The sequence below is a fragment of the Cucumis melo genome, chromosome 3 (genome assembly GCF_025177605.1).
Source record: "Cucumis melo cultivar AY chromosome 3, USDA_Cmelo_AY_1.0, whole genome shotgun sequence".
NCBI classification, from domain to species: domain Eukaryota; kingdom Viridiplantae; phylum Streptophyta; class Magnoliopsida; order Cucurbitales; family Cucurbitaceae; genus Cucumis; species Cucumis melo.
In genome coordinates this window covers 30,137,625-30,152,067 of record NC_066859.1, presented here as the reverse complement: position 1 = coordinate 30,152,067, position 14,443 = coordinate 30,137,625, and the positions used below count along the sequence as shown (strand labels likewise).

Sequence of the window (14,443 nt, the reverse complement as noted above, 5' to 3'; positions counted from 1 at the left end):
TATTAACTTTTTTTATTGGGAACAAAGGAATCAAATCTCAAAACATCAAATTTGATAGTACGAATACTAATTATTCACGTGGGAATAATAATGAAGGTTTGAATCCTGCTTTAGTTTGATTGAAATTAATAAAATTAATTGAAACATAATTTCTCTCTTCTTTTCTCAATCTCTGAAAAGAAAACATTAATTGGTTGAGGTCATGCATAAACAGTAGAAAAAGTCATATAGAGAATGATGCCATGTGTATGTGATATATCTATCACTAATATTAAAAGAATCGAATTTCAAATATTCAACATTTTTTAATTGTTTTTTTCTTTTCTTTTCCATCGGCAATTTTTAAAATAATATATTATTATAATATTTCCGCCGCTCCTTAGCGAACCCGAAGCGTAGTGGTAACGCTAAAGAAAGAAAAAAAAAGGGCAATTTTAATTAATTAATTATATATATATATATTATATATATTATATTTTGTTAAATAAATCAAAATTTTGGAATAAGTATTTTAAAACTTTTTTAGAATTCAGCAATTGTGAAAAGGAAAAAACATATTCAAATATTTTAAGTTATACAAACATCACCCAATAATTATAACTTTTCAATCATAAAAGTCTAACTACCTTATTCCAATTCATATCATAATCTAAAACTAATATATGTAGAGAATTTTATACAATCAATATTAAATAATATTTAACATGCGTGTTTCAATTAATAATATGGTTTGATATTTTAGCTTGTTAGTAGTTATGTTGGTGGAAGTGGGCTTACACGAATAATTGATATGTACTCGATATTCATATTTCCATTTCATCTATTAAAAAAAAGAATACATTTTGTTGTCATATAATTTTCAACCTTTAGACTTGTTAGAATGTAAATTTCATTTAAATCGTGGATCCATAGAGAAAGAAATTTCAAGTTTATGAATTAACTTACAAGAATAAACGCATCGACCTCGTATCAATTCGGACACACTCTAATGCTTATGTATTAGTACATGTTAGAATGTTGTTTGGCCCTTGAAGTAGAAGCATGACACACCATTTATTGTGTTGTATAGTGTGTTTGTACAGTCCTTCAATTTGCATATGTTGAATTAGCAAGCTCGAATTCGTTATACTTGGATATGAAGTGAGTTTGGTTAAGTTAACCGGAAAATTATAAATTTTGACTTTTTTTTCGTTTGGGATGTCATTGGTTTTGGATCTTTCCGTGAATCTAGTGCTTGTCTTGAATAATGGTTCTATGAAAACCCGTCTTCGTTCTTTAAAAATATACTGTTTTTAGAAATCAGTTATAACAACGTGGTCAACAGCTTTACATTATCAAAAACACTAAATTTTTGGTTAATATTTGTCTTGGAAAGAGGGTGGCTTAGATTTATATGATTTCATTATTTTCTCGCCCTTCACCAAAGTTCTTAATTTAGATAACAATCTATCCTACATTTTAACCAAAAAAAAAACTTAACCAACTCTTTCTTTTTCTTTCTTTTTTGGGGATTTTGCTTTTAAAAATCTTCGCTTTTAGAAGCATTTGCTTGTGTGGCCATGCGTATGGTCACCCTTGTTGGTCGTTTCATTTCAATGTCACTCTGCTTCCCATCTCTTTGAATTTATTGGTCTCTGTTCCTCTTTTCCTTTCTTTTTTTGTTCCTTGTAATTTTATTATCTCGTGAAACTCAAATTTATTAATTAAATTTTTTAAAAAAAGTTGGTGGATCTTTTTCACTGGAAGAAAGCTCCATGGAAGGAGAAAGAATGATGAGAATCTTCAACTACAAAACCAGGAAGCATAAATCTGTAATGTTTTTTCTTCTCCACTGTTAACAATATAATAAAAAGGTAACATAATTTTTTAATTTTATTTTTGTTATCTTACTGGAAATTCTGGGTTCTGATTCCAATTGAAAGGTACTGTAAGGGGGAGAATTTTCTGTTCTTAAAAAAAAGGAAAAGAAGTAATTGAAAATTGTCATTTTCAAGCAACTGTTCATCTCATTATAAAATAAAAGCTGAATTATTGTCCTTTTGTTCAAACCAGTGTCCATCTGTTTCTCTGGTGGATCTATTACATTGCTTAAGAATTTGTTTTGACCATCTTTAAGGCTTTTCAAATCCTGGTAAAAACTTAAATCAAGATCATCATATTTTTTTGAATTTGGAAATTCCTCTAGTTTTTCTCCTTTTTTTTTTTTCTCTTTCTTTATTTCTCTCTCATGGAGGGAATCAAAATGAAGCCGTGTTGTAGCTGTTAACATCCCTTTTACTAAAAACCCATTTCCCTCTCTCTCTCTCTCTCTCACGCTTCTAGCCCTGTTCTTATTTATGTACACAAAGCTTTCTTGTTTTATAAATCTGTATTGCATTTCAACTGAATGGAAGCTATTTTTGCTTTGCTTCTTCAATCTCCCTTCCATTTTCCTTTGTTCTCTTTGCTCTCATTTTGTCCATGAGGTCAAAATCTTGGCCTTTTTCCGTTTTCATTTGAGAGTTCAGAATAGTGTGTGTTTGTGTGGAGAAATTGAAGTTCCTTACAGAAGATTTTGCTTAATATTTTGAACTGGTGTTGAGGCATTGCCACTAAAAATGGCTTCTTGGTGGGGAAGAGAAAGTCACAAGGGAACCCCTGTTGTTGTGAAGATGGAAAATCCCAACTGGTCAATAGTTGAAGTTGAAAGTCCTTCTGATGATGACTTCATCATCGGCGCCGAGTCGCCACCGGGTCGAGCCCGAGACAAGGGACGAGGCAAAAATGCCAAACAGCTCACTTGGGTTCTTCTTCTTAAAGCCCACAAAGCCGCCGGTTGTTTAACCTCCATTGGCTCTGCATTGGTCAACATCGTCACCGTCGTTAAACGCCGTCTCGCTTCTGGAAGAACTGACGCCGACGCCGACGCCGACAATGACAACGCTGACGGCGGCGTGAGGGAGAACCCAACTGTTAAAACCAGGTTCTATTTGTTTATTAAGGTTTTCCTTTGGCTGTCGGTGCTTCTGTTAGGGTTTGAGTTGGCGGCTTATTATAAAGGTTGGCATTTTGAGGCACCCCATCTTCAATTGGACTACTTGTGGACAACCCCATTTGGGGTTAAGGATGTTTTTGACTGGTTTTATTCCAAATGGGTTTTGATTCGGGTTGCATATTTCGCTCCTCCTCTACAGTTTTTAGCCAATGTTTGTATAGTGTTGTTCCTCATTCAAACTTTGGATAGGCTTATTCTTTGTCTGGGTTGTTTCTGGATTCGATTCAAGAAAATCAAACCTGTTCCTAAGGTTGCTGCTATGGATCTTGAGTCTGGAGAAACTGGCTACTTCCCTATGGTTCTTGTTCAGATCCCAATGTGCAATGAGAAAGAGGTAAATTTGGAGTTTTAGCTCTTTCCTGATGTATAAAATCGTCTGTTGTGGATGATTTCGTTTGGTTTTGATTGTGCATTGGTTAATTGTAGGTTTATCAGCAATCAATTGCTGCTGTCTGCAACTTGGACTGGCCAAAAGACAAGTTACTGATTCAGGTTCTTGATGATTCGGATGATTCAATCACCCAATTGCTGATCAAAGAGGAGGTACATAAATGGCAACAACTTGATGCCAAAATTGAATACCGACATCGGGTGATCCGAGAGGGATATAAGGCTGGAAATCTCAAGTCTGCCATGAATTGTAGCTCTGTCAAAGACTATGAGTTTGTTGCTATCTTTGATGCTGATTTTCAGCCTGCTTCTGATTTCCTCAAAAGAACAGTTCCTCATTTTAAGGTAATCTGGCTGTTGCTATTTGTTTGTATCTGAGTTTGAGTTTTGCAAGTGTCTAATAGAAAGGAGAAATATCACAGGGTTTTGATATTTCTTTTATGGTCTAACGATTCTTGGCTTGTTAATGTAATTATGCTTGAATAGATCGTAATAACCTGCTGATGTTTGGAATTTCAGGATAATGAGGAACTAGGACTCGTTCAAGCACGATGGTCATTCGTGAACAAAGACGAGAACTTGCTAACCAGACTACAAAACATTAACTTAGCCTTCCATTTTGAAGTAGAGCAACAAGTGAATGGTGTGTTTCTCAATTTCTTTGGATTCAATGGAACTGCTGGTGTTTGGAGGATAAAGGCTCTTGAAGAAGCCGGTGGCTGGTTGGAAAGGACCACTGTTGAGGACATGGACATTGCCGTCCGTGCTCATCTTCATGGTTGGAAATTCATATTCCTCAATGATGTAGAGGTACAATATTTCAGCAATGCTTAGCTTAAATTATGTATCAGATTTGATGATTGATTTATTACTCTTCTTTTCAGTGCCAATGTGAATTACCAGAATCGTATGAAGCATATAGAAAACAACAGCATAGATGGCATTCGGGACCAATGCAACTGTTTCGACTTTGTTTGCCAGATATAGTTCGTTCGAAGGTAGATGATTTGCAACGGTTATGTACCTCATTTGTTATGTTGTTTTATGTGGCATGCTTTCTCATGTTGTTCTTGTTTCTCCAAATGCAGATTGGCATATCAAAGAAATTCAATTTGATCTTCCTCTTCTTTCTCTTACGGAAGCTGATACTGCCATTTTATTCATTTACCCTCTTCTGCATAATTCTCCCTATGACGATGTTTGTTCCTGAAGCTGAGTTGCCGGCGTGGGTTGTATGCTACATTCCTGCTACAATGTCCTTTCTCAACATCCTTCCAGCACCAAAGTTCTTCCCCTTCATTGTTCCTTACCTCCTCTTTGAGAATACTATGTCAGTAACCAAGTTCAACGCAATGGTCTCGGGACTTTTTCAGCTAGGTAGTGCATATGAGTGGGTTGTTACGAAGAAATCAGGCCGCTCGTCTGAGGGTGATCTTTCCTTAATGGTTGAGAAGAAAAAGATGAACTCTGAAAAGAGTGTCTCAGCAAACAACCTTGAGGAAATTGAGTTAATCCAAAAACAGGACAAGAAGTTGCCAAGGAAGAAGCATAACAGAATATACATGAAGGAGCTAGCACTAGCTTTCCTTCTTTTAACAGCCTCAGCTAGAAGCCTCCTCTCAGCTCAAGGGATTCATTTCTACTTCCTACTGTTTCAGGGAATATCCTTCCTCCTCGTTGGTCTAGACTTGATCGGCGAGCAGGTTGTTTAAGATGAAAACTCTTGCAGTTCATCCAAAAATGACATAACCAATGATCTAAGTTCCAAATATGTGTTGAAAACTACCCCTCACTGCTTAAAGAGTGTACATTTGTTGGCCACAATCTTCGTTGCCGCACTCTGTCGACCAAGAAGAAAGCTTGTGATGAGAAGAAAAATGCAAAACAAGAAAAGAGAAATGGTGATGCTATTGAAGATATAAAAGTGATTTAAAATATTCTTTTTTCTGATTTTGCTTCTATTTGGGGTGGCGTTGTTTGTGGCAATTCTTTTGCAAGAAGCTAGGATTCAAACATGAACAGATAGAATTTGTTTCATTCTGCAGGCAGAAAATAGGAGCAGTCTGTTTTTTCTTTTAGTTTTTTTTTTCTTTTTCGGTATTAAATATTCTCTTTTCCTCCCTTTGTTAATAAACTATGGGAATATTATTAGTTCTTTTCTTGTCAATAAAATTATGTGAATGCCATTAATTCTATATCACCAAAACCAACTTTTGAGAATACTGTCCTATAAAAATTGTGTGGATGCCATGTTGGTTGAGAATGTCCTATAAATAGCATCAACTTCTGAGGATTTTTCCATGATCCTGAAATGAAGTTTGTTTTTTAAGGTAACTCCCATGAACTTGGATGTTCTCTCATAGGATTATATTCTCCAATTATGCCAAGCTTCTGCAAGTGTATACATTGATATCTAGAAACGGATCTCGGGTTAATCTTCTCTCATACAAACCCGTTATTGGAGTCATTCCAAACAAACCCTAACTATATGCTCTCAAGTGTTTTTTGCCAGGGCAAGAACTCTTTTTGGTTTTTTTTTTTTTTTTTTTATCATTGGTACTTGAATATCAAAACTGGTGTTCTCACATGCTAAGTGTAAGTTTGGCCTCACAGGTTAAAGCTAAAAACAGACTAAACATGTTAAGCTATTCTTAGAAACAGAAATACGAACAATATAATATAAGGTAATGGTGTTAAATACTTAGTTTTCTAACCTAAATCACTTTTCCAATAAATTTTAACAGATTATCACTATTCATAGCCATAATCCCACGACACTCCCCTTAACATCAACAAAAAACAACAACTAAGTTTCATTAGGACCACTGGCTGGTTTCTCATTAACTATATACAACTTTTCAAAGCTTCAACAATCAATATCACAGCTCATAACAGAATATCAAACACCATTGTACAACATATCATTTCTTACCTATTTTGGCTATAAATTTCCTTTTAAGCATTGAATTAAGAAAAAGATAGAACCCATTTTTACTCTTGAGGGATGCTACGAATTTATGACTTATTTCAAACAAACCTACTTTTCTTCCTCTCATTCATAACCCAAAGAATGAGATTGGCCAACCCCTTTTATTTGGAATTCATTTTTAGGTGAAAGAAAGAGAAGCCATGTGTTTAACATCAATTTTGTTTAGGCTCAGTTATTATTGGTAAAAAAGAGAAGAGTTCAAACTCTCCATTATATTTCAAATAATTTGGCATTGCTCATTACAGCAATTTGGACCCTCAGCCTCTGTGATGAAGCAGCACATTTTCTTTTCCAAGTCTTAAATTTCAACTACAAAAATATTGGTGGGGTTTCTATTGAGGGAAGTAATTATTTGGGAATATATATGTAACCAACTATTCTATATATTATATTTAGGAAGAGGATGATTGGGTTGGACTAATAAAGTAGATTTTTGTAATGATCTGATCTTATGGATGATTGTTGATTTATATATGAGTATATCTTTATATTATACCCATCATAAAGTTTAGAATGATATACCCTTTCTTTTTCTTTCTTTCTTTTCCTATTTTGTTATATATTTTAGACATGTGGGTCCATAAAAGAATCTAATAATGAGTTAATTTCTTTTTGTAGAATGACAAGTCTTAGATAGTGAAGATTTGACATTAACCTATAGAAAAAATTACCACTACATTTGCTACTTTGTTTAACATTGTCTGAATTTATATAAATAAATAAAAAATGAAAGAAAGAAAGAAAGAAAGGAGATTAGTTCTATAAAATGTAAATAATTTACTATTGAGAGCATTTTATATTTCTATATCAAATTTAATTTAATACTGATGGCATTATCAATAACAATCCTAATTTAATGCAATTGATGATATTGTATTCTCATAGAAAGTGACAATTATGAAAAGAGAAAAATGGGTGCAAAGTGGATGAAAAGGACCTTAAAAGATGATGAGATTAGAGGAAAAAAGAGTGAAGAAAAAATTGAAATAAATAGACAAAGTCAGCAAACTCAACCCTATTACTAACATCTCTAAAATTCAACTGACTTAATATTTTCATTTGAATTCAAATCTCTTCCCTCCCAACTATACGAAGTTTTGATTTTAAGTAGAAAAACAATTGAATATAAAAAAGTTTATAAAATTATATGTGACTCATAGTTATTAACTTATACTAAGTTTTGATAATTAAGGTTGTTTCATATAAGTCTAAATGGGATAACTACTCTCACTTGGGGAATAGAATAAGCAAGTTTATTGTTTTAGATAGAAAATCTAGAAGATAAAGTAAGATTTGATTAAAAAGTATGTGTAAGATTAAGAACAACATTTGAATTCAATCAAATGAGTACTGTTTTTACATTGCTGTCTTTAATTAATTTGCTGCGCCACATGTAATGACTATCAAAGGATAAATACTGACATCCATCTCTGGTTTTTGCAGCTGCATAATTTTGATCATCTACTGATTATCCTTTCATCTGCATGTAAATGGATTTCGTAATGTGATCGTAAAAGAAAAGAAAAACAGTTTCTTTTAAAGATATTGAAATTACCTTGAAAAGGTTAGAAAGTTGAAGGAGATGTAGTTTTTGGCATGGTTGGCCTTGTTCCATAAAGTTGGAACATCACATGAGGACTTGTGTGAAATGTCCTTGATCTATGATCGTTGACGTTTTCGCCTCTCTTACAAAGAACGTTCGATGATGAAAGGTATGAATTCTGAATCATTTTATACAGATCAAAATTACTAAATGAGATCAAGTTCTGAAGCATACAAGATATGACCTTAGAACTTACATTTGTGAGTAGAATCTGCTCTGTCTCCAAGCTTGATTCTAGTCCGACATTTGCGAGTTTCATCGATAAAAACTGCAAAGCAAGCCGCCGAAGTTTTTGATTAGGGGTCTTTTAATTTATTGTCAGAGATCACTCAAAATTCACAACTGCAAAACAAACATTAAGATTGTAAAACTTGCATACCTCGACCTGTTGTTGCAGTGATTGTACATAGTTGATAATTTCGTCGAGCACCACGGTTTTCCCGGTAATCTGAAATAGTAAACAAAACTTTAAATGATAACGATGACATGGTTTTCACAGTTAACGGTTATGACTTGATTATCAATATCTGCAATGACCTGATGGCATCCAGGAACAAGCTGTTGCAGCAACTTCATTCGTTCGCTGATTTTTTCCCTTCTAACCTGCCACCATTAAGTTTGAAAGCTATAACCAAATATAAAGCATTGAATTTGTTCCGAAAGTTCTCGATGGATTCAAGACATAATAAGGTACCCTTTCTGCGAGGCTATGGTTATTAGCAGCTCGGCCCCGTCGCGCTTGAACACGAATATAATTCTCCTTGGGGGATTGTACATTTTGAGAGCCTCCTTTGGCTTGTTTACTATCTGATTTGGTGTTAAAATTTGCACTCATTCTATGCTCCACTTTCTGTGTTTTGTCAGCTTTATTAAGGATCTCAGTTGTTGCCACATTCAAGTTATCTTCAGCATTCTAAACAACAGAAGCAAAAGGGTTTTACAATCTGAAACGAAAACAAAAGAAAGCGAAAAAAATGAAAATAATATTGAAATACACACGGAGATAATTTATGGATCGAGAGAGTATGATATTACAATTTAAGAGATGAAAGAGTTTATATAGCATACTCTTCTAAACTCTTCCATCGACGTTATTGGTAATTTAAATAACAAAAATACGAATCATGATTAAGCTTTTGGGCATTGTTCTCAAGCCCCTCACCACAAATTTAAGACAGTTTAAGCACTAGAAGCTATTTTACCTTATTTGGGCTGGAAGAATTGGAACCAACAACAAATTTTCTTTGATTTTCATTAACGCGATCGGGTTGAGACTTTACATCGTTCTTTGGTGAGACCATTTCTTCGTCATCCAGAATTTGCACATAACTAAATGGACATTTAATATTGGCGATCTGACTGTGATCAGCTTCAGTTAGAAAGCCTAAAGAACCCACCATATCAGAGAAGTTCCCACTTCCAAACATATCAAAACTCAAAGTTGAAGGATCATGAAGAAGGTTAGAAATGGTTTTCACTCCCTCATTCTCCAAAGAAGCTGTGGATAATTCACATAGAGGAGTTGTTGAAGAAGATCCAAGAGTAGATGAAAAAGAAGTATCAACTCCAATCAATGGCTGAGAACTGCTAACTCCAAAAGAACACTTCATTATTTCACATTGAAAGCCAGAAGTAGAACCAGCCATTTCCCAATTTGGGCAGCCAAACCAAATTCAAAAGAAAAAGAAAAACCAAAGGATACTATACTAAACTTGTGTGTCAGAAAAACCGAATAAAGGACTGAAATTTAGAAGTGTAAAAGAGAAGCTGAAGAAGAGGAGTTTGACCAAAGTTGGGAAGGTGGTGATTTCATAGAAAGGAGTAAACAGGAAAAAGTAAAATATGCAGCTTTATGAAACCAAAAGGAAATCTAATATGTGAAGCATAAAATCTAACAAACATTATAAAGTGAAAGAACCTTTCAGAGCATAAAGTTGAGACAAATATGAAAAAACAATGGCCTTAGCTAAGTAACAGCTCAAGAGAGACTTAGAAAAAAAAGAAACAGATTCCTTACTTTTCTTCACTTTCACTTTTGAGTGTGGAAGAAGAAGAAAGTAATTTTGACAAATCCTTTGAATCCAAACATCATTGTGATTGATAGACAGTAAAGTTCGGGTTGGTCTCCTTTAGCCTAAAAATCAAAGCCAAAATTCATAGTTAAAATGAAAAAGAACAAAACGGGGTTTCTTTTTTTCTTAGGAGAATCAAAATTATAAGGATAAATCAAAGTGTCATATATGAAATGAATGCTGATTGATTGGTTTGGTTGGTTGGTTGGTTATGTTATTCATATTATACCGAAATCACAGCCTAAATTTCTTCCACGTACTGATTTGGTACAAAGCAGTGAACCATAAGGAGGACTTATTATTATTTGAACATTGAATAATTGGAAATTTTTATGTCAAAATCATATGGTCTTTGCTTTGGACCAATAATAACTGTCGGTAATCTGCTACATTAATATGAAATGAATAACGTTTCTGACTACTCCCTAACTTTTTAACGTTTCTCAAATTTAGTCTCACTTATATTTAAATATATATATATATATATATATCAATTTTGTTCTTTCTGTTTTTAAAATTTTCAGTTGCAACCTTCTCATCATTGAGTGTTGAAATTCTTTAATCGAACTCTTATTGAGAAAGAGAAACTTCATCTTCTGCGAGAAAAGTTCATAACTTTACCTCCAAATTTGTTGGAGGTTTAAAATTTTACACATGTTCTTGAAGGTAATCTAATTAGTAATTACTCATATCATATGTAAGTCTATTATCGATCAATTTTAACATTTTAAATATATTATAACTAAAGTAAGTTTAGCAACTACTAACAGCCCGAATGAATTACCCATTTGAAAAGGTTGTCTGGTAGCGGTGACATTTCTAAGAATGTAAAGTTGATGTTCTTTAGGGAAGGACGTAGCGTCGGCCCAACAAACAGAAAATCGGCCCAACTATAACTTCTTGGGCTTCCAATTGCACAAACTTACAAATGGGCCGAAAGTGATAGTTACCGAATTTCTTATGGCCCAATTATTGCTAGTCATTTCTACTCGGAAGATATGTGTCGACATAATTAATTTTGACATAATAGTCTTTCTTCTTCTTTTAAAATAATTTGTATACACTAGCAGTGCCATGTCAATAACAATAGATATGACATACAACTTTTTTTTATGAAAATCATAACTATTATTTTTTTCATTTTTTACTCCTTTGTTTATGTATTTTTTTCGTTATTTAATTTAAAATTAATTTAAACGCATGAATATATATATATATATATATATATATAGATAGATAGATAGATAGAGAGAGAGAGGGGTGGGGTAAAGTTGTATTAAAATTTTGTGGGAAAAAGAAGAAGAGAGGAAAGATTTGTAGCATTAGATACGCGATGTAGACATTTCCCTCTACCTCTTAAGTCTTACCCTTTTGTCTTGTCACCTTCTCCATTTCTTCTTATACACTCTACTCCTTCCCCTATCCTTTTCCATTACTATGTACCAAAACTTCAAACCCCCCTTTTTATTTTTATTCTTATTTTTTTAACAACTCTTTATCATTATTATTATCCATCAAGAGATTTCAAAGTTCGAACTAAAAATATGAATAACCTAGTTGTTTACTCCATTGCATTTACTTATTGCAACCCCTACTAATTATGTAGAAATTACACAAGATTTCGTTATGGGACAATCTATTTTGACTACTGAATGAAATTCCATAAAAGTAAATGTAGTTTGAAATACCCTTTAAGTAACTTTCTTCTTTTATTTTTTCGTATTCTTTCTCTTTGGTTGTATTTTTTGACCAATAACTTCTTTTTTTTTTTTTTTTCTTTTTTGTTGGTGGTTCCCTTTTTCACAAAATACTTTTTCTTACCCTACTTTAGTATTATACTTGTAATATTCCTATTAAAGGCAAAGCCCACGCTTGAGAAAGAAAGCAAATAAAGCCTATTATTCCAAACACAAATGTTTCATACGTCTCTTTCTTTGTGCTTAACATATTTTGTCTCCATTTTCCTTCTCCTCACCACTTTTTATATCTTCATAAAAAGGACCAACACGAAAGAAGAAAAACACCTAGATTTATTAGTATTCAAGCTCCAATTATCATGGAAGTAATTCTGATCTTCTCTGATGAAAATAAAAAACAAAAAGAAATGTTTAACTATGAAGCCCTAACCTATCTTTTTAAATTTCTATTAGATGTATCATTTTGATGAGAAACTACAAATATATTTAGTTTTAGTTTTGGAGAAATGAGATTCACATATATCCATTAATTGATTTCTCTATTTTATTTTTTAGACTTTGGTTTAGAAGTTAAATAGTTATGGAAAGAGAATAATGTATATGATAATTCAGTATAAAATGAAATGAAATGAAAATAACTAGATATAAAGGCTGAGCATATACTCTCTCCGGTAATAAATAGTCAAAATATTAATTACAATTTGAATGAGACAAAGATAGGGACAAGTAAAATGCATGGATAGACTGATGAAGTATGAATGAATTATATAGAAAAGTAATGCCAACAGACATTACCTACTGTATTCAATTCATATCAGTGGTTATTGGACCCCAGACCCCAGACAGAGAAAAATACACACCCAACTCTGCCAATAATAATACACACCATATATATATATATATATATATAGTACAGACTACAACTACAACACATAGGAGCATTATTATTATTTCTGATCTTATTCACTTCCATTTTCCCAAAACACATTTGGCCTAAGTTAGTATCCTTACTAAATTAAAAAAAAAAAAAAAAAAAAAAGGAACGAACACATCTATATCTCAATTAATTAAGATCAAATTTTTAAAGATGAAAGGTTCTTCCATCTGTATTGTAGATCCACATTCATTACTGAACTATGTTAGTACATAAAACTAGCTCCCACAAATTTAATAATATTGTTCGTACAGAAATTAAAACTCACACGGGTATCGTCTACAGACCCACATCTCCCCCACCCCCTAATCTCTTGCTTTCCCAAGTTTTCCTGCATGAATAATTATTTAATTTCTTTTACATAAAAATCAAATAAAATAAGGAATATGGTAAGTGAAAAAGTGAATTTAGCAACTCAAAATCACTGCATGGTTAAAATGATTAGAGAGAAGAAGGATTAATATTGTAGTTTGTTAAGAGAGGAAGCCCATGTTTCGTCTCCTCGGAAGAAACAAGAAACCTCAATTGAAACATACCCCTCACTTTTGAAAAAATAGTACAATTTAAAAAATAATAATAATAAAAGAAATAATATATATATATATATATAATATAGGGTGTATGAATGAATGAACACAATAGAAAAGTTAGAGAGAAAAACGATATATATATATATATATATATATATATATATATATATATATATATATATATATATATATATATATTCCATTCCAGATGTCCTTTGCGTTGCAGTTTTGTATTTAGAGTCTGAATCAATAAATTGTCGTACACTCACACCCTCCCCAGTCTCCCCCCAGCCCCCTGTCTTACTTCTCGACTTCACTCTCTACCATTGTTACCACATTTTCCCATTACTTCATTTTTTGTTACTTTCTTTCATTCTTTTTTTTTTTCCTCTCTAAATATATACATATCTCTTATTTCATTTTGTCAGATGTATTCACACCAACACATTCACCCCCTCTCTCTACCTTAACATGAAACAAACAAACAAAAGAACATCTCATGTTCCTACAAATTAAAATTCTCCCTATTACTAAAATATTTATATCCCCACCCTAACTTATTGTTTTTCTAAAGTTTTTTTTGGTTGATTGATGGTTTAGTAAAATGTGATTACAACCTAATTAAATTCTTAAGATGTGTTTAGCTCAAGGAGTTATTCACTTTACACTTTATTTGCTCCATGGAGTTGGTGGATCTCCCTACTCAAACACATTAATTTTCTTTCTTATTAACTCTTTCCATTGTGAGCATTGGGAGTTAACAACCTACTCTTCATACTTCGTAACTCCTTGAAAACTACCACTTCATCATTTAATTCCCTACTCCAAATTTACGAAAGGAAAAACTGGGTGAAAATGGTTATGAAGACCAAATTCTTCTTTTTTATCTTACCGAAATGAATAGAAGTTTTTTTTTTAAAAAAAAAAATCAACTTTTTTGTTTGTGATAAATATTTAATGTCACGAATTAATTAATGACTATACATAGTTAAATAGTGGTCAATATTAAATTAGAAAAGAATGCTTCTAAGTGGGAAAATACTCATTCGTGTACTGTTCAGAAATTTTAATAATTAAGCGAGGGTAAAATTTTAAAATATTGATATAATTAAATTTGAAATATACGGATCAAAGTGTTAAAGCATTATTATAATTAAACTCTTTGAAATCCATGTACTTAAAGTTTTTAGGTTG

The 14,443-nt window shown here is 32.6% G+C and overlaps 2 protein-coding genes across 3 annotated transcripts; one reads left to right on the top strand and one right to left on the bottom strand.

The window, feature by feature from the left end:
• Positions 1-1,505: 1,505 nt before the first annotated feature.
• LOC103487811 (probable xyloglucan glycosyltransferase 12) lies at positions 1,506-5,580 on the top strand. The gene is made up of 5 exons (XM_008446296.3): positions 1,506-3,368; positions 3,461-3,769; positions 3,944-4,234; positions 4,309-4,422; positions 4,513-5,580. Exons 1-5 carry the CDS (start codon positions 2,598-2,600, stop codon positions 5,134-5,136), a joined length of 2,109 nt encoding a protein of 702 aa, XP_008444518.1. The 5' UTR covers positions 1,506-2,597; the 3' UTR covers positions 5,137-5,580.
• A 2,108-nt stretch (positions 5,581-7,688) lies between these two features.
• On the bottom strand, positions 7,689-10,188 carry LOC103487812 (transcription factor bHLH74). Of its 2 annotated transcripts, XM_017044458.2 has the most exons (8): positions 10,034-10,188; positions 9,219-9,600; positions 8,711-8,929; positions 8,554-8,619; positions 8,396-8,464; positions 8,213-8,284; positions 7,969-8,134; positions 7,689-7,893 (listed from the first exon to the last, which is right to left on the bottom strand). In XM_017044458.2, the coding sequence occupies exons 2-7, from the start codon at positions 9,441-9,443 to the stop codon at positions 7,979-7,981; spliced, it is 807 nt and encodes a 268-aa protein (XP_016899947.1). In that variant the 5' UTR covers positions 9,444-9,600; positions 10,034-10,188; the 3' UTR covers positions 7,689-7,893; positions 7,969-7,978. The 2 variants fall into 2 exon arrangements, with proteins under 2 accessions (XP_016899947.1, XP_008444519.1); XM_008446297.3 differs by lacking the exon at positions 10,034-10,188 and having other exon boundaries at positions 9,219-9,956.
• Positions 10,189-14,443: the final 4,255 nt, after the last annotated feature.

Coding starts and splice junctions, on each gene's coding strand:
- LOC103487811 (XM_008446296.3), top strand. CDS start 2,598: ATGGCTTCTTGGTGGGGAAGAGAAAGTCACAAGGGAACCCCTGTTGTT. Junction 3,369..3,460: donor CAATGTGCAATGAGAAAGAG/GTAAATTTGGAG, acceptor GGTTAATTGTAG/GTTTATCAGCAATCAATTGC. Junction 4,423..4,512: donor CAGATATAGTTCGTTCGAAG/GTAGATGATTTG, acceptor CTCCAAATGCAG/ATTGGCATATCAAAGAAATT.
- LOC103487812 (XM_008446297.3), bottom strand. CDS start 9,662: ATGGCTGGTTCTACTTCTGGCTTTCAATGTGAAATAATGAAGTGTTCT. Junction 8,620..8,710: donor ACCATAGCCTCGCAGAAAGG/GTACCTTATTAT, acceptor TAATGGTGGCAG/GTTAGAAGGGAAAAAATCAG. Junction 8,135..8,212: donor AGCAGATTCTACTCACAAAT/GTAAGTTCTAAG, acceptor AAAATGATTCAG/AATTCATACCTTTCATCATC.